The following is a 27,846-nucleotide window of genomic DNA, read 5'->3' as shown; positions in this document are numbered from 1 at the left end:
AATTGCTTTAATTGCCTTTATTTTCCATTCTGACATTCAGTTTGGAGTTCAGGAGATTGTCTTGACCAGGACCACACCCCTAAATGCATTGAAGCAACTGCCATGTGATTGGTTGATTAGATAATTGCATTAATGAGAAATTGAACAGATGTTCCTAATAATCCTTTAGGTGAGTGTAATTGTCCTATTATTCTTCTAACTCAAATGATAAGAAGAAAAATTTAAGCAAAACAATCCCATAAACACATACAATAATCACATACATTTGATATCATTTTGCTAAAGGTGAATTTCCGTACCACTGAATGGAATTGAACAATTTTGCCATCATCCGCCATTGGTTAACTAATAGATCATTCCCAACCCAAACTCAAACCATTCATGATAACCTAATGTCAAAGTAATGTATTAATTGGAGAAACTGTAAAAAATTGCACAATTCACGTTGATGCTCAGTTTACATATCCGGTTCTGCTCTCAATCCCACAAAGCATGTTTATGTGCTCAGACTTTTTATTGGATGCTGGCTCGGTCGGTGTAGCGATGTGGAAATTCTGTTGATCCAGACAGCTGTGAAATAGCAGGCCGCCTGCCAAGCAGAGCAATATAGGGTGGAGCTCAAGATTGAGGCAGCCCACCGTGGCCTCTGTACATCCGTAGACTTTTCTCCAGGCAAACATTATGCTTCAGTTCTCTTCCTAATGAGACAGGAAAATAGAACAAGAATTCCATTTCAGGCATCTGTGTCGGGAATGTGGTATGACTTTATGCAGTCTATGACCTGGGCATTCATGTGGATTAGATCCGAATCCATAAATATATATATATAGCCAATCCACATTCTATGGAAGTTTGTGAACTTAGAAGCAAAGGGTTTTTCTTAGTTTTTTCCACCTTATTCCTACTGCTATGACTAAATCAAATGCTCTCTGTTGTGTGAATGCAAGGAGAGATAGTTTCCTTCTCAGTGATGATGAAGATGGGAATTGTGTTTTTTTTTTAAGTAATAGGGACAGTTATCATTTTAATTCCAGACAGTTAATGGAACGCATGGATCCTGCAGGGCTGCCGACTGCAAGTGTGAACACACAAAGTGGTCTAAATAATCAGAATTCTTGTGTAGTCGGGGTGAGAAGTGCAGGGGAGGCAGGTCAGAATCTGCAGGCTGTTTCAGGATCACTATGCTCTGGGTGATGACCTGGTCACAGGTGGAGAAATACACCAGAGAAACCCTCTGGGGTGGGTTGGACTATACCACATATCTAAAATTGTAAATGCAATGAAAAAAGTGTGGAGTTTCTGATATTCTCCCTATGTCAGCTTGGGTTTACTCCGGGTACTCCGGTTTCTTCCCACAGGCCAAAAAACACGAAGGTTAGGTGAATTTGGAAATGCCAAACAAACACATAGTTTACTGTTTATACAAAACTGCAGATTAGGCTCAAACTGGAAAAAAACTACAACATACACCGCTTAAGAATCAAAGATAAAAGCTTATTATTTTCAAAGGGATATGTCCCTCAATCCTCTTATAGTAATTGCAATAATAGTTGCTTTGAAAAGAGAAAATGTACAGCAGGACACCAGTTACCCTTTTTTTCTCAGGTACACTCTTAGAGAAAAGGATACACAGGTTGTGACTGGGATTGTACCTTTTAAAATGGTCCTAAAATGTTCAATTGTATATATACCAATATGTACCTATAATGAACTCTTTAGGTACAAATTGATGCAAATGATGAAAGGGCACTGCCCCGTATTAGTTTTAAAGTAGATGTTTTAAAACGTACAAATAAAGAAACAGAGAAAAATATTTATTTTAACTCTAAAACTTAGTAGTGTGACAATTCAGACATCCCTATATCCTATCTCAAAACTCAACCCACATTTTTACCCATGAGCTATGATTTCAGTAAAGAAACAAGGAACTGAAATCGTGCCGCTCGGCCTAGACAGGAAGATCCTCCCCTTTTTACGATTCCCACCAGGAACTTGATCTGGTCTTAACTCAAGCCTCTTGTACTGCATGTGGACACCGCCCATTTGCTCGGGGAGAAATTGGTGGGAGGGGGATTTAAGAAAAGAGCTCTATTATGTTGGCAGTAAAATCCGTTTTGTCGTTGCCTGCTACACCTTTCCCATTATTGGCTGAGTACAGGACAACACATTTATTGTACGGGACACGTTTCCATACAATTTGCATTTTATCTGTCATTCATTTGTTTAAACCATATGAGCCACAGAGGTGCATTTAGGCTGAGGAGTCAAGGGCTCTCCAACATCGTGACAGTAGTTGCTTTTACATAACAAGCGGATTGAAATTCTCTCTCTCTCTCTGTTCTGATTAACTTCAAGTGCTCTTGTATCCCTGCCTAAGTCAAGGGAAAATAAGACTAAAGTGGCCAGTTATGATGAAACTAAATGAAAGTTTTTTTTACAATACATGAGCTCTAATTGTGCCCAGGCTTTTGAACAAGGTCTAGTTCCTGTCTGCCACTGAAGTGGTTTTTGTGCCAACTGCTTAACTGATTAATCTGGGCTGCTGGCCATTGACTTGAGACTACACATTCTGAATTAACTAACTTCATTAACCTTAATAAATGATTTATATAGTCTACATACGTGAAATGCGGTAATTGTAGCTCTGTCGTACATGGCTGACCATCAGTGTTGTGTAAAATGTAGAACTTAAGAACTGACTATTTTCAGTTTACATTGTCAGAAAAATGATCAAAAAGTACAAATTTTTACATAAAAATTTCATATTAGGGAAAACATTAGTATCTCAAAGATACATTTTGGTACAAATGCATACATATACTACACCTACAGTATATGGTACATATTAGGACCTTTTCAAAGGGTACTGGCCAGGTGACAGCTTTGGGCCATTTTATGAAAAAAAAATCTGGAATATGAATTTAATTTGAATCAGAGTTGACTTTACTGAATTGCAATAAAAAAAAATACACTATAGAGCAATTTCGGTCCAATATAAAAACAAATTGGCAGGACAGATTACAAATTACGTAATTGTCACCCATGCAGCAGACAAAAATAGTCCCCTTGGTTACTATCAATAGCAGGGGACAGTGCGTAATATCATTGCGCCTCCTGCAGCCATGTTACGGCAGCAAAGTCCTTGATTATTACGCCAGAATGAAAGTATAGTTCCTAGCCATATCTGCCTAGAAATTCGCAACTTTTAATTTTCCATCTGTCTAAGTACACAATGTTACTACACAAGAGTCAAGTTTTAAATAGGAAAAATATGGAAACTCTTTAGTTATTTTTTAGTGCGATGCTAATGCTCTAATCAGATTCAATGGATTATGCTAAGCTATGCTAAAAGTGGTAGCGCCAGACACGGAGCTCAACTGAATGGATTCCAAAATTAGCGTACAATGTACGAACAATCATCTTAAACTTTAAAAAAACTAAAAACTAAAAATATTTACTATTCAATTATTCCAATGGAATTTTAACTATAAAAGTACTTAATTCCGAATGGTGCACAACCAGGATATTCGCATGGCCATCAAAATTTCTGTATCATCTCTGTGAGTGGTTTTATGGTGCAAAAATGATTTTAAACACACCTCATATTAACCAGCTACCTTTCCATGGGCTTCAACCATTCTTCAGAGTCTTTCTTTTTAACTGCACTGGATGTGATTTGTGAAGATGGGGGTGTGTTTGCGCAGCTGTTTGAGGTCGTTGCAAGCAATCCTCATCTACTGCTCCTCCTTTAATGTTACTGATGATCCAGACGTCCTGTATGCACACCCTAACATCCAACAACACATGGCACCATTCATAGAAACAAAATACTCGTAGCTGGTATTGTGAGGAAATGCACGTCTGGCTACTTCCTTTGCTAGAAATGGATTAAATTTGAGCTGGTCAGAATACAACCAAAATAGAAGTATTTTCCTTCCTCTTAACTGTTCTGGGCTGAGTTTATCCTGGAGCTACTGTGTCATGAACGCTGCTCGCAATGTCACAAAGCCAGCTGGCTTGTTGCTGTGGTGACTTAGTTTGACCTCAGACCTACAGAGTTTATTGGGTTAAAAATGGATTAACCATATGGTGTACGTATAGGGGAGAGATTCAAGTGTTAACATCAAAGTAAAAGCATTTCCCATAATGGCATCCGAATATTTCTACGTGCCAAATATATTTAGTGCTGAACAAAACCCACAATGATCTTGGAGTTTCATTGATTTTACCAATTGAGATTGAACCGGGCTAATAAGCCTGGAAAACCAAAATCCACACATGGGCTGACATTGCAAAACTCCATCGAATGGGTGTATTCAATTTGAGAACTAAGATTGAATGTCACTTTGCTAATGATGTAGCTACAATACCGGATCTTGGATAGGGTTCAATGGACAGCTCCCTGCTGGCACAACAGGAGCTGTGTGTTAGGATTGCTGTGCAAACAAATGGGATGAAAACACATTTATCCTTTTCAAATAGAAGCTAGATTTACTCTACATGCCACAACACAAAAACTTTTAGAGTGCTGTGTTCAGAAAACTTTCTTAGTCGAGGTAGGACATTTGTAGGCTGGCTTTGTGCTTTCTGGTTCACTGCTATGAGAAAATCAATTCTGAAGCACAGACTTTAAGAATCCCATTACACAATGTGTCTTATCATCTCTGAGCTGTTCGAAAGATGGAGCAGTTGGTCCGTGCTTCACAAAGCTGATGCTCAAATACTAAGGGGAACATTCACAAACAGATGCAACACTTTTACTTTTGTTTCTTATAAAGGAATGGGCGTAGCAACCACTTAAACCAAGGGTGGCACTTTCAAAACTGCGCGCCCCCCCCCCCACCAGATACTTTTCAGTATAAAAATAAACACTAAAAAACAAGGGTGACACTTTTTTTAAACTGCGTATATGCCTTTTGCATATAACAAGGATTTATAGACCTAACAAATGCCTTTGTCATCTGCAAAGTAAACCAAACAAGAGATAAGCAGCTAACCTGGTTAGCACTCTTTTAACTGCCAGACCTTCCACAATGTGTAGCCAAGCATGTTTTTTTTCATATTATAGAGCACATTAAAGTGAATTTAAAGGGATAGTTCACTCAAAAATGAAAATTTTGTCATCAGTCAGTTGTTACAAACCTGTTTAAATTTCTTTGTTCTGCATAACACAAATGAAGATATTTTGAGGAATGTTTGTAACCAAGCATGAGCACCATTGACTTCCATAGTATTTTTCTTTTGGAAGTTAATGGTGCTCCTGTTTCCTGCTTGATTACAAATATCTTGATTCATTAATTCCTTTGTGTTCAGCAGGGAAAACAATTATGCAGGCTTGGAACAACATGAGGGTGAGTAAATGTTGACAGGATGTTGGGGTGAACCCTTTAATGCACTCATAGTCTGCCATCACTGCAATACTGCACAGTGCAAATGGCCTTTAGCACATTTTTGGTCATGTTTGAGACTTTTCCTGATTATGTAATTCACGTGAACGGATCAAGTGAATGGATTCTTACAACAAATCAAAAAATTTGACCCTTTCTTGGAAAATGCAAGGTAAAGTCTCAATTTAATGATGAGATTAGGAGCATTAAAGTTTGTTTAAAAGGGGACATATCATGAAAATCGGACTTTTTCCATGTTTAAGTGCTATAATTGTGTCCCAAGTGCTTTTATCAACCTAGAAAATGTGAATAAAATCAAAACAGTCACTTAGTTTTGGTAAACCATTCTCCACAAGCATGACAAAAGATAGGTCATTGAAATGTGGCTCCCCTTGTGATGTCAGAAGGGGATAATACCGCCCCTTAATCTGCACTATCCAACCACGCCACTGCCATTTAGTGCAGAGATCAGCTCATTTGCATGTTAAACGACACACCCAAAACAGCAAATCTTTGCAAACACCTACAAAGTGACAATTTTAACATGCTATTATAAATTATCTATATGATATTTTGAGCTAAAAATACACATGAACTCTGTGGACACCAAAGATTTATTTGAATCAGAGTTGAATTTACTGAATTGCAATAAAAAAATTACACTAAAAAGCAATTTCGGTCCAATACAAAAACAAAATGGGCAGGGACAGATTACAAATTACGTAATTGTCACCCATGCAGCAGACAAAAATAGTCCCCTTGGTTACTATCACTAGCAGGGGACTATTTTTGGGCAGTGCGTAATATCATTGCGCCTCCTGCAGCCATGTCCTTGATGATTACGCCAGAATGAGAGTATAGTTAGCCATATCTGCCTAGAAAATCACAACTTTTAATTTTCTGTCTGTATAAGTACACAATGTAACTACAGAAGAGTCAAGTTTTAAATAGGAAAAATATCAAAACTCTTTAGTTATTTTTTAGTGCGATGCTAATGGTCTAATCAGATTCAATGGATTATGCTAAGCTATGCTAAAAGTGGTAGCGCCAGACCCAGAGATCAACTGAATGGATTCCAAAATTAGCGTACAATGTACGAACAATCATCTTAAACTTGAAAAAAAACTAAAAACTAAAAATATTTACTATTCAATTATTCCAATGGAATTTAACTATAAAAGTACACATCAAAAACAAATCAAAAAATTTGACCCTTTCTTGGAAAATGCAAGGTAAAGTCTCAATTTAATGATGAGATTAGGAGCATTAAAGTTTGTTTAAAAGGGGACATATCATGAAAATCGGACTTTTTCCATGTTTAAGTGCTATAATTGTGTCCCAAGTGCTTTTATCAACCTAGAAAATGTGAATAAAATCAAAACAGTAACTTAGTTTTGGTAAACCATTCTCCACAAGCATGACAAAAGATAGGTCATTGAAATGTGGCTCCCCTTGTGATGTCAGAAGGGGATAATACAGCCCCTTAATCTGCACTATCCAACCACGCCACTGCCATTTAGTGCAGAGATCAGCTCATTTGCATGTTAAATGACACACCCAAAACAGCAAATCTTTGCAAACACCTACAAAGTGACAATTTTAACATGCTATTATAAATTATCTATATGATATTTTGAGCTAAAAATACACATTGAACTCTGTGGACACCAAAGATTTATTTGTCCCCTTTAAATTATTGATTTCAAATTGTTTTGAATGTCACTGAATGTTCTGTACATTAAATATGATGATTTTATGTAGAAAACAGTAAATAAGTTTCGACAGGCAGAGTCACAAAGGTTTTCCTGGTAATCACAGGTTTAACATTAAGGCCTGGGCTTTGTTTAAGCCAGGAGAAAGCCTTAGTAAAATTAGTACATTTAAATAGCTTTATAAATGTGCCAAAAATACTGGTGTGAGTACATGGTCAGAAGAAATTGTCAAAATATGTGCGCCAGCTGTCACTGGGGCTGTACCCTTATAAGTAGGCTACATATCTGACCCTAGACCACAAAACCAGTTATAAGTAGCATGGGTAGACTTGTTGCAATAGCCAAAAATACATTGTATGGGTTAAAATGATATTTTTTTATGCCAAAAATCATTAAGTAAGTAAAGATCATGTTCCATGAAGATATTATGTGAATTTACTGTAAATATATTTTAAAAATCTATTTATAATTAAAGTGTTGCTAGGACTTCATCTGGACAACTTTAAAGGCGATTTTCTCAATATTTAGATTTTTTTGCACACTCAGATTCCAGATTTTCAAATATTGTCCTATCCTAACACAGTGGTTCTCAAACTTTTTCAGCGTGCGGCCCCCCTTGTGTACGGCACATTCCTTCGCGACCCCTCCAAAGAAAATGTATGACAAAAAACTGTTCTAAAACTCAACTTTTAATTAAACAAAACATATTGAATGATAATGCTGTTGGTTAGTAGCCTTATTTTTTTTAGGTTTAATTGCACAGAATTCATGATAAATGAATTTATTTGATAAAATGTCATAAAACTGGGTCCCCCTGGCACCATCTCGCGGCCCCCAGTTTGAGAACCACCTTAAAAACCATACATCAATGGAAAACGCTTTTATATGATGTATAAATCTTAATTTTAAGAAATTACCTTTTGTGGTCACATATTAGTATCTCAGAGATACATATACCAAATGTATACATATCTGTACCCTACCTAGTGGAATATTTTAGGACCTTTTTAAAGGGTACTGCCCCAATGACAGCTAGGGTACAAATTTTAACCATTTTTTTTCTAACAGTGCATAATCTTAAAAAAAATTGCTAAAAGGAATTTCACAGTGCTCCCATAGAAGAACCATTTTTGGTTTCCCAAAGAACCATACAATCAAAAGTTCTTCAAAGAACCATTTCTTTCTCACCATTTTATAGTCTGTAGACCTTTTTTCCACTACATAGAAACTTTTGTGAAAACTTAGTAAGAGTCTGGATGTTAGAGTTTCTCTATGGAACTATATAGCCTGACAACAACCTTTGTGTACATAACAAACTAAGTTCCCTTTCCCGCCCAATAATACCGCAAGGGCAAAACAAGAAGCAAAATAACCAGTAGCGTCTTTGATCGTCCAAAGCAGGCCAGGATTTGCATCCATGTGATGTCAAATAGTTGTGCAGAGTGACAGCCTCACGTACGCTTTGATCTAGTTGACAGTCCGCAGGGGTGGTTTGCATGTCACGCATGTGCTATTTAGTATTGCCATTGGAAACGCTCATGCATCATTATTTGGAAACAATCAATTTCCTTTATAAAGGTGTGCCTGGTTTGAGACAACCAAACTGTTGGGTAATAAATTGATCCAGATGGACGCCAAGGTTGAACAGGTTTTTCAGGTTATTTTGAATAAATATCTTCACTATACAATGACATTCTTACACTACAGTGCAGTCCTGCTTTGCATGTGCAATGTTAAGAGTAATGCACGTTTACTAATGTCGTTTATTATCGTGTTGTGAGCTGTGTATTTATGTTTATCTTACACCTGGCGGGGTGCACAGGAAAATCTCCTGCGCAGGTATATGCAACGCTCCTGGTTTATAAACAATGAACTCCAGGGCGGCCTTGAAGTCAGACAGCTGCCGCACTGCGTCACGTGCACAAACATCACTGTTCCAGCGTATATGCTGTCCCACGGATATCACACACCTCAGTGCCACACACACATTACACTACATCATAGAGGTCTAATATTACATCCAATTATTGTGCCACCGGCTCTGCTCGTTTTATCCTCACAGACATGTAATTTTCCCATAATGCACAGGGAAACATCCCCAAGCTGGCACACAGATCTGTTGGGGGGTCCTATCGGACAAACTGCAATATGAGCGGTGAAAGCTGCGCTATTACCACGAGTCATGCAGGTCGCTGACACAGCCGAAAGATTTCATAATAAAGGCTAGACGGCATAAACAACGGGTGAGATATGAGCCAAACAATAATTGACTCAAAGGAATGTGTGCCTTTAAAGATAGATGACAGCTGAGTATGTGAATATACATAGGCTGATGGGGGGGGGGGGTGATTATGAGCAAAACCCAGAAAACTGGAGTGAATGCTAAGCACACACTACAAAAAATGACTTTCTTACTTAGTATTTTTGTATCTTTTTCAGTAAAAATATAAAAATATCTTAAAAGTCTTCAATAAAGATTTTTTTCTTGATGGACAAAATGACCTAGGAAAATAAGTCTAGTTTTAAGATTTTTTGGTATAAAATTTAAGTGAATTTGTGCACAAGCAAAACAATCTACCAATGGAAAAAAAATTTTTTAATTAAGTGTTTATGAAAAAAAGAAAACTTATTTAAAGAAAAATTTTCTTATTCCATTGGCAGATTTTTTTTTTTGCTTGTTTTAAGCACAAATTCGCTTAAAGTTTATATTTTTTGTTTTCCTAGGTCATTTTGCTCATCAAGAAAATAAATCTTAATTTAAGAATTTTTAGATATTTATAATTTTTACTGAAAACAAGACAAAAATACGTAAGAAAGTCATTTTTTGCAGTGCAATAGGTTTAAATGATATAGGGAGAAACACAGATCTCCACCTAATAAATATGTTATTGTAGCTAAACTAGTAGAGCATTGCGTTTATAGTGCAAAAGGTCATAAGTTCACTCACAAAGAAATCCCATACTGATAAAATGTATAGCTAACTTGCACTGTTTATTTTAAAGGGATCCCACTGTGCAAAGTGACGTCAAAACAATGTCTTTTGCACATCTATTTTGCACATCCAATTTTGGTCTCTTGAAGGTGCAGACTGTGACACCAGACAACGTCTTTTTTCCAGTGTTTACTGACGTCTAGTATAGATGTTCACTGGACCTCTGTTTAGGGGCTAAATCGTCAAAAAGTCTATAAGTCGTTGTCGACGTCTTTTCTACATCAAATATTCACCCAAAAATGAAAAATTCTATCTTTAGTTAACCACTATCATGTTGTTACAAGCCTGCATAAATGTCTTTGTTCTGATGAACACGAAGGAAGGTTTTGAGAAAGGCACCACTGACTAAAAAAAGTATACTATGGAAGTCAACAGTGTTGGGGAAAGTTACTTTTAAAAGTAATGCATTACAAAATTAAAAAGTAACTAATTGCGTTAGTAAAAAGTAATAAAATACTTTTATTCTTCTTCTTCTTTAACGCCATTCCAGCATCTACGGCTATATTCATGGCGAGAACCAGGTAATCCACAAGTTTATTCAAACACAAGTTTGATGGACAATTTGGTAACTCCAATTTGGCCTGTGGGACCGGAGTACTCAGAGTGAACCCACGCTGACACAAGGAGAACATGCAGAAACTCCACACAGAAAGGCCACCTGCCCTAGCCGGGGCTTGAACCGGGAACCTTCTTTGCTGTGAGGCAACAGTGCTACCCACTGAGCCACTGTGCCGCCCCAGTTACTTTTCATGGAAAGTTATGCTTACATTACTCTTAAAGCCCGATTTATAGTCGTGCGTAAGCTCTACGCCGTAGGTTATCCGTTGCCTGCGCTAAGCTCTGCGTAGCCTGACGTGCACCTCGCAAAAATTTTAACAGCACGTCAGATTCACGCAGACTGCAAGCGCTGTGATTGGTCCACCAGAACACCGTTTGCGAGGGTGAAAACAAAGATGAGCCAAGTTGAGGAGCTCAAACTCCTCAAAAGTCCCTGTTTATTTACTTCCATAAGTTGCTGTTTCTTCTTCGTTTGTGGGTTAACTTGCTAAGCTTCTTCTTCTTTGACGGTCGCACTGCTACTGTGGTTACACGCGTGGTTACTGCCTACCAGCGGTCTACGTGTGTGTTTGCACATTGACGCGGACGACGCAGAAGTATAGATGAAAACCGATGCGGAACCTACGCCGTCGCGGCTATGCCGTAGGACCTACGCCCAACTATAAAGAGCCCTTTAGTTACTTTTGCGTTACTTTTTCTTGGCTGAGGCTTGATGTATTTCAGGCCTTGCAGGTGTTTTTATAACTGAAAAGTTTTGCATTCAGAAAATGCATATTCGTCACAAAAATGTCGAGCTCTGGCCTGCCTTCACAGTTTCGGACTCAAACTGTTCCCACACAGGCGTGTACGCATAGAGTGCATAATGTGACTACGTTTTTAATTCAGTACATCATTTTTTTTTTTTTTTTGAAAAAGTAACTCAAATAATAATGTGAACATTTAACAAGTAATGCGTTACTTTACTCGTTTTACTTTAGAAAAGTAATATTATTATTTAATGCAAGTACTTGTAATGCATTACCCCCAACACTGGAAGTCAATGGGGTCTCTGATCGGTTTGGTTACAAACATTCCTCAAAATATCTTCTTTCGTGTTCATCAGAACAAAGAAATGAAGACAGGTTTGTAACAACATGAGATTGAGTAAATGATGACAGGATTTTTTTTATTTTTGGATGAACTATCCCTGTAAGTTGCTTTGGATAAAAGGTTCTGCCAAATGCATAAAATGCGAATGTAAAATGTAACAATCTTTATGCAATCTGGGATTTGTCATTTGCCAATCCCCTTACAGCTCCATCCACATCATCTCCCAACCTCTCAATAAAAAAGCCAAAAACCAAAAAGTTTTTCTGACCGACTTACCATGTGTGGGAAGCTATCGCAATCTTATATTGGGTTGTCTGGCCCACTCCTCCAGTCTGTTCTGTACCATCAGAGATGTCCTGTTCCAGCTCACTGGTCCTGTTCTCCATTTTAAAACTCCTGCAGGGCCTGAAAACACAGCACAATAACAAATTGTGGTGGGTTTGCTGTCATATTCTGACACTCAGTGTTTCAGTGCGAGTCAGGAGCTCGTGTCTAAAAATGTGGGCTGAGGTTTTTGTCCTTCCTTTCTTATTTCCTTTACAGCTTTATAGAGACAAATGAGAAATGGCAAGATTAGCACTTTTGTACTGAGCGAATCCAATCATTGTGATGGCTGGTGATGCCAGTGAGACATTTCCCCTGGGCCACCGACACACCGCAAGAGCGACCATTTGCATCCTCCCTTTCCTTTGCACTTTACAAAGTCACTCACACACATTTCAATGCTGTTACCGTCAGCCCATGAGATTCAGAGGGCTTGAGACTAGTTCATTCGTGTCAAAATGTTAGACTGCTCTATTTCTTGTGTTCACACTGCATTGCATTCCATTAAGCCCAGTTTAATCACTTTGTATGTCTGCTGTTAGCCTGTGCGATGATTTTGAAGTGCACATCTTAATAACTTTAATGAGTGCTTTAATGAGTGCACTTCCCTTTTATTTGTCATCCAAATTCAGCCTGAAACTGCATCTATTTGAGGTCCTTTACTTCCGTGCAATCTGCTTGGTAAAGACAAGTTTTTCCCTATGCATGTATTCCCAGATGGGTTAACTTAATATACACAAACCTTTTTCACAACCACAGATGATGAATCCCAGCACCGTAATTAACTATCACCAATCACTCAAAAGTTTAATATATTTAGGCGAATGGTTTCTCACAGGAGCCCATTAATGAAGAAGCCTCCATAGATATTGGATTAAATGGAGTCTTGGCTGAAATCCTGGATCTCTCACGACTCTCGATCTTATTTTGTCACTATTCTAAACAAAAGTCATGTTGTTCCAGCATACCAACTGAAGGCTGTATATAATGAAAAACCTTGTTATTCTTCTATAGAGTGCTGTACAATGCTAGAGATCACCTGTCAACAGGCTTTTCACAAAAGCACACTTGTTAACAAGTGTCAAACATGCCCTTAGCCTTTCAGGATAAGTGCTTTGATTGGTCACACATTCTTCGGTTTCTTGGAGTGCATACTGACTACTCAACTTGACCAGTCCTTCATCCCAGCGTCTTAGCGTGGGGTATGGTCAAGCTTCAGAGAGCAAATTCAAATCTGGCAAACATGACTGCTAGTTCAACCGTGATCAACCTGTCCGGCGTTGAAGAAAAGAAAGCACATGTTTTTGTCCTTGAGATGTCTGGAAAAAAACTTCCCTAAGGGCATATCTCACAATGTCCATATGAATCTCGAGTGCTTTCGTCTTAAAGGCTCTGGGCCCGGTTGCATAAAGCACCTTAAGTTTTTCCCTTAAGTATGACACTTAAGGGGCAAATTCCCCTTAACTACTGTAAGATAATAATTTAAGGGTTTTGCATATAATCCCTTAAACAGTTCTCTTAGGTAAAGGTAATCGTTAAGTGTTTCATGACAGCGACACAGGTTTGTTGTTATAAAATACTATTGTTGCCATGGAGATGCAACAGAAAAAAACATAAGGGTTTTTTCTGCAACACCCTTAAGTTTAAGGGAAACTAAAGGGTAGGGTGACCATACGTGCCATTCTTCCCGGACGCATCCTGGCCAGGATTTCGGTGAGTCTTCTGGAAGTCGTATTTGTTGACTGCATACGCCATTCAGTTAAAACATAAGACATGCAATCGTAGTTTCATTCTTACCTTAAAATGTAATGGTTGCTTTTCTGTAATAATAATAATCCTCTATGACGTATGCGGTCGACAAATACGACTTTCGGAAGACGAACCCAAAATCCTGGCCAGGACCCGTCCGGGAATAATGGCAGGTATGGTCACCCTACTAAAGGGGGAACTTTAGGGAAAATTACACTTAAGGTATTTTAGTTTATGCAACCGGGCCTGGAGCTGAAGAATCGGACCTTCTATACTGACAGCTCACCAAAGCTATCTCATGACAATTCGTACGTATTTTACTAGGTGGCTGAATTCGTACTGCCACATTCTTACGTTTTTGTACAAACTGACCCCTGTTTCTATTGAGTTAGGGCCTTGTAAAATACCTACAAATTGTCGTGAGATCAGGCTGGCAAACCGGTTCTAAAAATAAAACAGAAAAATTCTGAAGATGCAGTCTGGGCCTCATGACTTCTTTTAATTTGTGCATTTGGCAGATGCTTTTATCCAAATGAGTAATAGTGCATTCAACAGTATGCAACATTCAACAGTTAAGTGTTTATTTGTTACATTTGTTTAAAAATGTTATGCAAGAGATGATTCATTCCTTTGATTTAAAATCAAATTTAAGGCAAGATAAAAATCCGATATTTATCCGATTGAATGTTTTACGTGACATTCTCCAGAGCAGCGGTTTTCAACTTTATGATGGCAGGGACCCCAATTTATGATGGGCCGTTAGCGAGGGACCCCTTTCCAACCATATTTTGTGTAAAGAAACATTTAAACTGTGTTAGATGTAATTGTGATATTATGAATACAAGTTTTGCTTTGTCTTTTTTGCTTTGACCCTTGGGACCTTCTGGGGGACCTCAGATTGAAAAACCCTGCTCTAGACTATATCTTGTATATCTTATTACTTCACAATAAAGCTATTCTAAAATCCTTACAAAACAAATTAATTAAATGAGGTTCAAAAGATGAAACATAATCTTCTGATTCAACTGTCAATATTTACTCTTCACTTATTAAACATTGGTGTGTTAATCATATTGCCATACATAAGCCCTGTGTTACAGTGATTTCATCACAGTAAATGTGTAACTGCCCAAAAGCAAACCTTTTACAGCCTATTGCTTTGTTGTCAGCCTTTAAGATAACTTAAAGCAGTTGATGACAGGCACACGCTTCTTGGTTTTCAAGTTAAAAACACAAGCACACCCCCAGTGTCATCTGACATCAGTGCAGACCGAAGAAGCAGTCACTGGGTCTATCTTAAGCAAGCCAGGTGGAATTGTTTCCTTGGCAACAAAATGACATTTATCTGTGCACTTGCCCCGGGCTATCTGAGGTTATAGAGAGACCTTCATGGGCATACACTGCTTTTACAGTCTTTTTTGTGTCCGTGCCATTATACAGCTTTGTATGATTTGTTTGCTTTTAAAAGTCATGTGACCAAGGAAAAAGCCAATCAGAGTGCAATGTCTGAATTTTCAAAAATATAGGCACTAAAACTGCAATTCGTAACTACTTTTGGTAAAAAAAAAGTGTTATTGAGCAAGTACATAAAAAAGCATTGCTCAAAACAGTATCCTTACTTAACTCAATTAACAACGGTAACCTTTTGAAAATAATTTATAATTTCAACTGTAGCTTTAATTTCGCTTATACGACAAAAAAAGCATATAAGTATAATGATTCAAATGCTTTTTGTCACATAATGTTTAACCACATTTTGATTGTAGGAGTGTTTATTTATTATAATCATAATAAATAAAAAATGTATTGTCACAGGCAATAAAAATTTTTTAAGTATCATAAAAACTTTTAAAGGTATCACTTTTCAAACATAGACATCAACAGAGAGGAAAGGTTATGGGTTGCACCATTTAAATTGATTTATTCATCTAAACATAATTTTTAAGTTTCATGTCTACAATAAAATAAAATTAAAAAAATGATAGAACTAAAATATCATCATTTTGAATTATGTTCAATTATCAATGCCTTTACTACAGTAGAGATTCACCTGTCTCCCCCTTCAGGTATATCCGATGTATTGCACATGCTGATGTTTACAATTCTTTCTTTATTGATAATATTAGAATGCTGCTTTATAAAATGTTATAATATTAAATATTAATTTCACTAATATGTGGTATTGTCTTCCAGAGGAAAATAGGTATTGCACAAACAAATGAGATTTTTCTTGCATCCTCAGCAAAAGAAAAAATTCCACAGCATACCTGAGGGATTAATAAAAGAGCATTCATCTGAATGAGGGATAGGGGAGAAATGGGATGGAGAGACCTCTCTGTCTTATAACGCCTGTCCAAGGGCGTGTCTTTCCCTTGCCCGCCTGCATGCTTTCAAGAATGGGAAAAACAAAAGATATCACATTACACTCTCTGTCTGGTGAATAACTCAAGGGAAAATAAACACTGCTTTCGGATAAAACGAAAGCCTGAAAACCTGGAGCAACAACTCTGCCTGGCAGCAAACTCCACTCCCTGTGGTGATACAACTTACCACAAGAAACATTTCAAGTTTGCAATTCATATGAAAACTTTCATCTTTTGTACACTCACAGTACAGAAATGCCAACACAACTATTGTTAAGGTGGTTTGAGTATTTTCCTTTTCAAGAACATACTACATGTGTTAATAAATACAGTTGGGCTTCAGGCGTTCCTTCAAATTTTTTCTCCACAAAAGTGTCAGACACAACTCACAAAGCTTTCTTCAGGAAAAGCAAGAAGTGTGGATGACAAACGGCTAACATTCAGCCAATCACCTTGCCTCTCATGACGTCCGGTGACATTTAAAAAGAAACATCCGTAACTGGGCAATTCAAACACAAAGCAGTGCTGTCTACAGTGACATGACCCTTGGGAGGGTCTAGGAAACTTAAGTGTTGCCAAGAAAGTAAATTCTGCTTCCTTAAAGCCCTGTAAATACTGTACACAGAGTTAACCCTTCAGTGAATAAAATACTTAATCAACTAAAATGACAAAAGATCTGGTTGGACAATGGCTGTTTGCTGGGGAATACAATAAACTGTGGCATTAGTCCTAGTGACATTCCTTTTGATCTATGAAAGCAGTGCTAATGGTGTCCTCTCATGCAATGTTTCCTTTGCTGACACAGTTTTGAATCTGTGAAAATCAAAAGCTAAACTTAATTTAAATGTTTTTTAAGTTATTAAAATGTTTCAGTCTTTTATATGTATAGAGATAAATCCATATAATCTTATTTGAGGGCAAGAATTCTTTATAAAAATCTATGCATTAAAACTTGTCTCATAACTTTAACGTCTAGTTTACAATAGATTTGAATTACTGCATGTGATGACGTAGATTAAAAAAATAAGAATTGTTTAATTTATAAGTAATATTTATGTATATTGCAAATGTATATTCATAAAAATTGTGACTGGTCTGGCAAAGGCAGGACTCTGTTAAGAAACAGTTAACAGTTAAGAAATTCTAAAACAAACAGACAACGTGCATGCATATATATGATCAAATTTTCTTCTACCCTTTACTTTTACAATGCATAATAACAGCTGATTTATAATCTCAAAAGAAGTCTCGCCCTCTCCAAAATGAAACTTTCTCAGTTTCCTTCACTCAGCCACTTTCTATGAAAAAATCTCTCGTCTTGTCAGCAAATGTTTTTAAAATATCTTTGACTGGTTGCATTTACTGAAGTCGTTTTCAGCTCAAACATGCATGTTAGCCTGGAACTATGTTTAAGCCTTGTCTGTGAGACCGATAGTGTAACGTGAAGCAGGGTGTCAAATAAAATACAGAAATTTAATAAAAGATGCGCATTTTTTTATTTGATTCCCACATCTCTTATGTTACATTTCAAAAACAGTTATTTTGAAAATTAATAAATGCGAATTTAAACCAGGAGGTATTTTACCGAAATGCACGCTGCCTGCGGCTCGTAGTCCGGAACCTTCGAAATACAGTCAGCTGTATCCGAGGAATGAAAGACCGCTGCACCAGAACCCGGAAGTGCGCCAGTGTTTGAAAGATGGCGGATGTTCCAAGTGATGCACCAGAGCGTGAGTCTGAAGGAGTTTACATTTGACACGTTAAACCCTCACTGTTTTGGGAACCTTTTCGTTTTCATTTTACATTTCCTTATAGCTGTCTTGTCCTCTATAATATATATTTCGCTATGCTTTATTCAGATGTTTATGTCATGGAAACTGACAAAGTAAAAGTATAAACACATCTCTCATAAACTTAAGACAGTCTGGTACTACCACCACACGTTTCAGCTGTCTCGATATTTGTACTTTGCTGTTTATCCATTAATACAATTCTTGTTACAACATGTTAGATAACTTTATATTTTATGTATTTCTGTTTTGGTTGTAATGGCATAAATAACTTGTGTCTGTATTTGTCTGTCATGTTGTTTATTGATCATTTAAGAAGGCATTTACTGTTGGGTAAAGCCTAAAAAGTCTGATCATATACAGATTGTACATGTCTGTTAATTTTTAGTTTGTTTGTAATTCTCTATAGACTGTCCGGGCACAAGCAGTGACCAAGCTGGGAAAACTTCTGCATGTCAGGGATGTCCAAACCAAAATATATGTGCATCTGGTGCTGCCAAAGACCCTGACCCTGGTATACATTCATTTATGATCAGTTATTTCTATTTTCATGGCTATATGTGACCTTGTCTGTGAAATCCAGGCTGAAATCTCACAATCTAATTATGAGAGCATCAAAGTTTGCTTTTAGTAATATTTCAATTTACTTTTACATGATTTAATCTTTAATCATGACCTTACTCAGTCAGTATATAAAATATAAAGGTTATATTTTTCACAAAATGTTCATTTCATTATGTAGGATGTTTTCATGTAGAAAACAGTAAATTGCGAACAAAAACAACTTTAGCTGGGTTTTCACAGGCAGGATCACATATGATCAATTTGAAATCTGATATATGTGTTTGCGTTTTATTAATGATGTGTTTATATAAATATTGTACTTGTTTTTTAGTTAATTTTAGGATTCGTATGTTAAAAAAGTCGCCTGAATGTGTTATTCAGTAAAACCTCTCCAATATGTTTACACCATCTTGAATTGTTTGTTAGTTGTTTGTCTAAAGCTGATTTTGGCCACAATGTAGCTGTCTGACACAAATTTTATAAATCCTAAAAGATGCTGGAAAACCTGGAGTTTGACTTTTTCACAGACAACCAATGACTGTTGCGATCAAATGTTTCCTCTGACAAAATTCTGGCATTGTGTTTTCTCCTATGACAATTAGGGATGCACCGATACCACTTTTTTTGGAATACGAGTACTTGCATTTCAGTACTTGCCGATACCGAGTACTTAATAAAAAAACATGATTTAAATTTACAGGTAACAGCTTTAGTCATATAATTTAACAAAAAACAAAGGACTAGTTTTCCAGTTTGTTGTAAACTCTGCCTCTTTGGGCAACACAAGAGGCATTAACCCTTTACACGATGCTCAAACATAGACATTTCTCAGACCGTGGTATCAATTCCAGGTATCGGGGGACTTTTAACGAGTACGAGTACTTTAGAAAATGTGGTATCGAGGCCGATACCTGATACCAGTATCGGTATCGCTGCATCCCGAATGAAAATATATAAAAAACATAAAGACATGCTGCACGAGTGTGCATGTGGTTAGGGATGTGCAAAAATATCGATACAGTTAACTATAGACCATTTCAAAAGATGTAAACAACAGAAGCACTTCCTGTTTCAGTTTTTTAACACTAGATAAACGTTGGGATAAAATACAACCAACAGAATACATAGAACTGAGTCAAAAAGTTAAACAAACATCTTTAAGATAATGATATATGTGTGAAAAAAAAAACAGTCACAAACTGAAACAGGAAGTGTTTCTGGACCAGTGTTGTTTACATCTTTTGAAATGGTCTATACTGCAAATTGTGTCAATATTTCAATCTCTACTATTGATATTTTTAAAAGCCCATCAAATCCCTCTGTGTGCATTAAACGACCTCCTCCTCCGCCGCTGCTGCTGTAGTTGTCACTGTCCAGTTGTGTGTCATATATGGCCATTCGGCCAATGTCTCAGAAGTTAACTGGAGTGAGAAAATGGCAGAAAATGTAAAAACACCTGCAGCTTTCAAAGTCGACGTATGGAAGCACTTTGGCTTTAAAAAAAGTTGTAAAAAAAGTCAGCTCTATTTTTTTTACACTTTTGTAAAAAAAGAAAAAAAAAATGCAATGTATCGCAACATGTAGCGTATCGTACTGTATCGTGATATATTGTATCATGACCCTTGCCATTACCCAGCCCTACATGTGTCTGTCTAGACTGTTGTGCAGTCTGACATAAATGACCACTGAGATCTCACAGTGTGACAGGACTTATAGCTGCGATGATGCTAGTTCAGTCAGACATGCAACAAAGGACTATTTTAAATTGCACAGTTTGCACCGAGCATAAGTCTCAAGGTTGTAATCTTCTTTTCCCGACTGCAGCTATAGAGGAAATCAAACAGAAGATGACTTCTGTGAAACACAAGATTCTAGTTTTGTCTGGAAAAGGTGGTGTTGGGAAGAGCACATTCAGTGCACATTTATCTCATGCCTTAGCTAGTGATGACTCCACAGAGGTAAGCTTAACCAATACTTTACTGTTATAATATAAAAGTGTTTCTTTAAATAAAATGTGATATCTTACTTCGACAAATGCCCATTTTGGATTTACTCAACATATGTCAAATTAGTCTAACAAATACCATATGAATTAAGAATCATGTTTGGTTCTTGTTTGAGTTGGTCCAATTGGTTTTAAAGTAACTTGTATATTAATTATTATAGTTTAATTTGATAAGTGATACATATGTATATCTGAGACAAAAAATTATGAAAGATCTTTATAGTTTAAAAAACAGCCTTTAACTTATAAGTTAGTTTTAATCCTTTGTTCTGATTGGTTTGAAGTAATTGTCAAACCCTCAAATAACCTTTTTTTTACCACATTAAGTCAGTATTATATCGCCACTGTGTGTGTTTTCTTTGTGGGCATGCCTGTTTGCTTGAATTTCCTTGGTTTCTATCTGCCAGTATTTGCCCTGGAATGATGCTCTCAGATTGCTTAAATAAATAAGTAACGCATTGCTCCGCATCTCCAGCTTACGTGTCAATGCAGTCACGTGTCAAACCCAGCGCCTCCAGTGACGATAGCTTTATGCAAGCTTTCTAATGTGTCTGTGTTCCTTGGCAACCACTTTGTTTGGCACCCATAGATATGTACAGTACTATTTATATCTATGGTTGCACCCACAACTGTTTCTGAAGAACTACATTGCTTAGTGGAAGAAGAATGTTTTTTTAGCAATAATATCACTACATTTTAGTTGCTCAGTTTCATTTCGTGAAACCTTGCCAGTTATATAAAATAACTGTTTTATTAAAACAATAAGCCCTGTAAAGCAGTGCTTTTTAAGAACAGCTAAGAGGGTTTCATGCACTCTGCTCTGCATTGTGTCTAACAACACCCTTAGCATTTCTAAAGTTTTTGCTTTGTTATACATCATACAGATCTAAAATCTGTATACCATTTTCAGTCAACTTTATGTTATGTGTTTAAAATGTTTTCAGACATGTTTTTCAAAATACAAAATATATTTTTTATCTTATGTTATCTAATAAATATATTATATAAATTTATATTATTATTTAATTATTATTATTATTATGTAGAAATGTATGACCATGTCGGCACTGAAAGCCTTGTGATTAGTGCAGCAATAAAGCACTAGTGCACTCACACTGACCCGAGTTCGATTCCGCTCTCTGCAGTCCTTTGCCGATCCTGCTATCTACCCCTATCTCCACATCACACTTTCCTGTCATCTTCCTACTAACCTATTTAAATAAAGGCATAAATGCCCCTAAAATATTACTTAAAGAAAATAAATGTATGACGTTGCCATGTCATAAAAGGTCAAAATATCTAAACTTCTTATTGTTCCAAAAGGTATTAATTATAAATAACAGTGTCAGTCCGTAAATACAAGTATGATTCAGTTAGGCCAAATGAAATCTGGTTATCTTACGTCTCCTAACAGATGGTTTGTGGACATGGTTACTCTGCTTAAGACAACATTTGAGCAGTGGCATCAAATTCCACACGATGCTTACATTATATTCACATCAAATTGATGGAGGTGTAAAAGGCGCTTGGTTAAAGTTTATTTAAAAAAATTGCCTTAAAGGGGTATCGAACCCGCCTGAGTTCCAGTTCCTTTTTTATGACCTTCCATCGCTAACTTCCCTCAGTCTCGTTCACTCGGATGTACGTCATTGCTTACGTTGTACGAGTGCCCACTACTGCTGAAACACTTGAAGTAGGTTCAAATGGATCGCCCGCCTATGCCCTTGATAACATGAAAAGTGCAGACTGCCCCCTCCATCATTTGAACTGTGCAAAGCGCGAGTTGCTGAAGTGACATCACAATCGTGTTGCGTTGTGGGATATGGAGATGCCTGAAGTGTACATATGAAGTAGAAAATCAAGGGAGCGAGGGTCTGTCCATACAAACTTCCCTCGTCCACTTGACGAAGTGGGACGCACTTCAAAATGGCGACAGGTATTCCCCCGAGGGGAAGTGTTTAGGGAAGTTCGCGAGTGCGTGTCTAAAACTGGAGTGGAACACACCCCCAGATTGCCCGTGTCGTAGGTCACTGCGCCATAGTGTCACTTGATATAAATTTCTCTTTACACTCTCCAAGTAGCCTCCGGTAAAATTCACGTTCCAAAAAAAAAATATAGTGTTCGGGTGCCAGACAGGACTTATGCAAGCATTATAACATTACTTACTAGTTCAAAAGCATGACGGCCAAGTCAGCATCAGTCGGGAACCCCTCCTCCTCCTCCTTTAGTTCACGCCAGCGAGCGAACCTTGGCCCAATATTGATCCTCGTCCTTTCTTTTATTCTGTCTCTCTCCCGTTTTCTCTTTCTTTTAAAGTGGATGTACCATCACAATGGTCTTGAAAATATATTATGAAGGTTGAAAAACTACAAAATGTCACTTTAAATCAATGGTTATTATTCCCTTTTTCATATTATCTTTTATGTTAAAATTTAGAAACAGAAATTATAAAAACCTGGCAGATATTGTGTTTAATAAAAAAATAGTTGGTGTTTCCAACCATCGCCTTAATAGTCTTATATGAACGTATTGTCTCAGAAAATTTGTTACAGGCAGTTTTCTTAAGCATAATAATGCCCATTAAAACATATTTTATACATGCTAGAATATGAATATCACTTTCTTTAGGTGGTCTACAAGCATAACATATGCAATTAGCTTTCCTTAATACAAAGGTTTTTATTTTGATTCATTTTCATGTTGTAGCTTGTTCCAGTGGATTAGTTACGGATCGTTTTTGCCTTTGCAGTGCTGTAGACCCTAAATCACATTTCCAAACATATTCAAAACATTTCTAAAATCATATAAGACTTTTTTACTGTGACGCTGCTGGCTATGACATTATCATTTTAATCAAATTAGAAAACCCAGCCAGCCACCGAGAAGAACGTAACATGCATTTGAATCACTATGACAAAGCACCTAAAAGGAGAAACCTGTCTGTATCTCAGCATCCCCAACCACTTCGAAAAAAATTTGGCAACTAAAATCGCTGGCTATGTTTAGTGCCCTAAAAACCATAAGTCTGTGTGACCAAAAAAGCCACGGTATTTGTTGGGTTCATTGAAGAGAGACGATGCACTGGGGAGAGCTACGGTATATTGATTCCATCTCTACACACATCAGGGCCGCCAAGGCGCTTTCAGTGTGCAGACTGCAGCCCCTGTTTACCCTCTGGCAGCTCAATGGCAGAAATAATCTTCAATCCCTCCAACAATTCAAATCTCACATTGAACTCAATTCACTCTGCTTGGGGACTTCCACAGTGTGAAATTCTCTATAGTCGGCCAGAATCCATAAGCCGTAAGGAATACAGTCAACGCGTTCTGCTTCCTTTGTGGGAACGTCTTAAAAAGTATCACTTTAGACTACATATCATGCCTTTTTCTTTCTTTATACATCTCAGTATCTTTCCATTGCTTGATGAAGTTGTTTTGATGGCACTTCTGTTCTTTTCTACAGATTGATTGTTGTTTTTCCAGACACTGTCATTATATCTCAGTGGTTAGGCAAGCGAATGGCATACATGCTTTCTAATTGGGTTCTTTTGAGACCCGAGGCACAGTGATTGACACTTAACAGTTGAGACCCCACTGGTGTGCATGTTTTGTGTTATAGATAACCTCCAAGCACCATTCTGATAGCTCAATTTAGTCTGCTGTGTCAAACGCTTGCCTTGGACCTCTCTGAAGGGCTCGGAACAGGGAACATCCTGTTGTACGCCTGTCGTTTTGTTCACACTTCCTGTTGATGAAAACTAAATGAGTGAAGGAGGTGTTGAGAGGTCCCAGCAGTGCAACCGTCAGTCTGCAGAGTCGCTCTTATCTGCCTCTTCCACAGCAACACATTTTCACTGTCGGTTTAAAGGAGCTTTTCAACAGACAAACCACGATTTGCCACCAGTTTTGGTTTTGAAATGTGTTTCAATGAGAGACTGCTAAATCATTTAAAAAAAAATTACTGAACAATATAAATTTAAACAAAAAACAAACGAAAACGTTTAGATAAAAATGAAACACAAAGACAAAACAGCAATTAAAGGAATAGTCTACCCTTTTGCCATATTAAACTATGTTATTACCTCAACCTAGACGAATTAATACATACCTATCTTTTTTCAATGCGTGCACTGTACAGCGTGTTGTGAATGTATTAGCATTTAGCCTAGCCCCATTCATTCCTATGGTACCAAAAAAAAGTTTTATTTTGTGGCACCATACTTACTGGTATAACTCCTCATGTAACAGTCTTTAAATAGGGAAAACACTGAAGTGTTTGGTGGCTTCCCTGTTTGGTACCATAGGAATGAATGGGGCTAGGCTAAATGCTAACACATTCACAACAGGCTGTACAGTGCACGCATTGAAAAAAGATAGGTATGTATTAATTTGTCTAGGTTGAGGTAATAACATAGTTTAATCTGGCAAAAGGATAGACTATTCCTTTAATGTTTAGACAAAAAGCCCATCTGACCTCATCGATTAAAAGCCTTCTCAAAGACATACGTTTTTCATTTTGCTTTGAAAAGTGATTCTGATAAGATAAATCTAATAGAAAGTGGTAGGCAGTTCCACAGTTTAGGGCCGGCAATGGCAAAAACCCGGCAAAGCCAATGGCAAAGTTACTGTATGTTACAAAGTAAATTTAAAGTTAGAAAAATGTGTTATTTCATTTGGTGATTAAACTGTTTATTCTCATAATTATTAATAAATGTAGCTGTTTTTGAACATATAAGTGCACAGAAATCTCTGTATTGCCAATAAAAGTGGTTATAGTAAAGCAGTGGTTCTCAAACTTGTGCGGCCCCTCTTGTGTACGGTGAATCCTTTCGTGGCCCGCACAAAAAAGAAAATTTATGACATAAAACATTATAAAACTTAAAATTTGAATTTAAAAAAACTATTCAATTATACAATGTAGTGCTGTTGGTTAGTAGTAGGGCTGTAACGATAAATCGTGTGTCCCATTAAAAATGCCTGTCTAAAATCGATTCTGAATCGCAAGGCTGTGATTCTGTGTTTTAATGCACAGCTTGTGCGTGTACTACGGCATTTGGTCAGTAGGAAGTCATTATCAATCTTAAATCATTATGAGTCGTTTATAATGTGCATTTGAAAAAGCAACACTCGTTAAACAAAATCATTCAAAATATTCTTTATTATCATGAAAATACCTGAAACAATCTGAAGAACAGCGATATAAATATGCGTATAGACATTTCCTGGAATAGCGTTTGTAATGCTGCTACTTCTGTGGCACAAAGGAGTTTCTGCACAAGAGCGCCCCCTGGCTTTTGGGACGTGCTGGGATTTCACCGTAATTCATTAAAATTCATTAATTGAGAAAACGCGCATTTGCACGATAAATCGTAACAGCGCTAGATAGTAGCCTTATTTTTCTGAGGTTTAAATACACTGAATTTATAATAAATTAATGTATTTTCTAAAATGTCATTAAACTGGGGTCCCCCTGGCACCATTGCAGGGCCCCCAGTTTGAGAACCACTGTAGTAAAGTACTTTCATATACATTGACTACGGCTGCGTCAAAAAGCTCTAAGGGGTTTTCACATTAGCACTTTTGGTGCGCACCCGGGTTCGATTGACATCAGAGTTCGGTACATTTGGATGATGTGAACGCTGTCTTCCGAACTCGGGTGCGCACCCGCTTAAAAAGGGTGGTCTGGGGTCCGGTTCATGTGAACTCCAGATCGGTTCGCTGCTAATGTGAGCACAATCGTACCAAATCACAGAAGTGAACCGCTGTTAATTACGTATTATATGGAATGTCCCACCAAAACAGACGTGTGTGTTTGTGTGCGTGCACTTACCTTGACAACAAAATGCATAGAATGCTTGCTTGACTTTTGTTCTTATTTGGTTTTGTTTTCAAAGAAATAATACAGAAACGCACTTGCGTCTGTCTGCCCCAAACATACTATAGTCGTTTCGATGACAATGGGCTGTCCGCCGACGTCAATTTTTGCGGAGGCATTCAGAAATCATCTCTCTGCTTGCAGTTCGTCAATCACGCTTGTTGTCTTCTTGTTTTTCAGCGGTTGCCAAGCAACATGAGAACGCACCGGCTGCATCTTGATGATGCAAGCGTACCGCGGTTCGGATGCAAAAAAAATATGTGAACACAGTCCATGGGGGGCATGGGGAGGGGGGAGCAATCAAACTCGGGTTCGGACCAGGCAATCGCACCAAATGTGAAACCGTCCTAAAATGCTGCCTAATGCTAATCACATTATTGGTGTACATGTAAACGCAGTAATTGACTTTGGCTTAGCATGTCTTCCAGCCTCTGGCTCTTGTTATTTTGGTTTGCTAAACACTAAAGGTCACATTGATGTTGTAGACTACCATAATGAATTTACAGAATACTTAAACCCTTTGGCGAGTAGAAATCCATAACTGCTTACACTCTTAAAAAATAAAGGCTTTAAAAGGGTTCCTTGCAGCGATGCCATAGAAGAACAATTTTCGGTTCCTCAAAGTTTCTTACGTAAAACATTTCTTTCTCACTTTTTTATAGTCTGATAAAACTTTTTTCACATCATAAAGTCTTTTGTACAAAAAAAAAACCTCTTTGGATGTTAGAGTTTGTTTATGAAGCCAAACAGCACAACCTTTCAGGAACCCTAGCGTGTAGCTGTAAAATCATTAGAGGTGTAAAACTGAAGTTCAGTTGGATATTCTAAAAAATCATCAGCCTGTTAATGCCAATTATAGTAAACAGTATTGTTTGCCCCCAAGAAACTAATCTCATGCTAATGATCGTCTGGGTATTTTTCTCAGATTCTACTTTTTTACTTTTTTCTTAAAAATCAGCCTCTAGTAATCTACAGGTGTGGCTTTCACTCATCGTAATTGGAGCCTGCAAGGGAATGAAGTCACCATTGCAATACCATAAACAGCATTATGTAGCAGTTAATGAGCAAGTTTGTGTGCCGGTGGTAATAACTGGATAAACTGGCTATAGGGCCCTGCAAAGGTAATCAGACCCAGCTTTCTCATTTTACTGTCTGAAATATAAGTCATACAGTATGTTTCCTTTCTATAACATGTTTTTTTGGTAGCAAAGAAACTCTAAATGAAACTTATATAATACTTTAAAACATTTCTAACAAGCTTTAGTCATAAATAAAAAAAAAATAAAAAAAATAAACACTTTGGATAAGGAAGTTGGGCCGACTACCAAAACACACTTGTAGCCAATCAGCAGTAAGTGGCGTGTCTACTAACCAACATTGTTGGCTAGGTTGTGTATGTGTGGGGCGGGTCTATAAACAGAAGTTCAGATTCTATTAGG

The 27,846-nt window shown here is 37.3% G+C and overlaps 1 protein-coding gene and 1 long non-coding RNA gene across 2 annotated transcripts in view; one reads left to right on the top strand and one right to left on the bottom strand.

The window, feature by feature from the left end:
• Positions 1-336: 336 nt before the first annotated feature.
• On the bottom strand, positions 337-12,287 carry LOC135770753 (uncharacterized). Its single transcript, XR_010542767.1, has 2 exons — positions 12,015-12,287; positions 337-698 (listed from the first exon to the last, which is right to left on the bottom strand). It is a non-coding gene; the product is annotated as an uncharacterized lncRNA (long non-coding RNA).
• Positions 12,288-17,816: 5,529 nt separating this feature from the next.
• Positions 17,817-27,846, top strand: part of nubp1 (nucleotide binding protein 1 (MinD homolog, E. coli)) — a 33,001-nt gene continuing 22,971 nt past the window's right edge. Inside the window, exons 1-3 of the mRNA XM_065279236.2 lie at positions 17,817-17,904; positions 18,374-18,478; positions 20,353-20,486. Of these exons, the coding sequence (XP_065135308.1) occupies positions 17,874-17,904; positions 18,374-18,478; positions 20,353-20,486 (270 nt within the window). The 5' untranslated portion in view covers positions 17,817-17,873. The remainder of the gene's footprint in view (positions 17,905-18,373; positions 18,479-20,352; positions 20,487-27,846) is intronic.

This window comes from Paramisgurnus dabryanus, chromosome 3 (genome assembly GCF_030506205.2).
Source record: "Paramisgurnus dabryanus chromosome 3, PD_genome_1.1, whole genome shotgun sequence".
NCBI classification, from domain to species: Eukaryota; Metazoa; Chordata; class Actinopteri; order Cypriniformes; family Cobitidae; genus Paramisgurnus; species Paramisgurnus dabryanus.
Note: the sequence above shows the minus strand (reverse complement) of the source record. Positions and strands in the feature narration are given on the sequence as shown.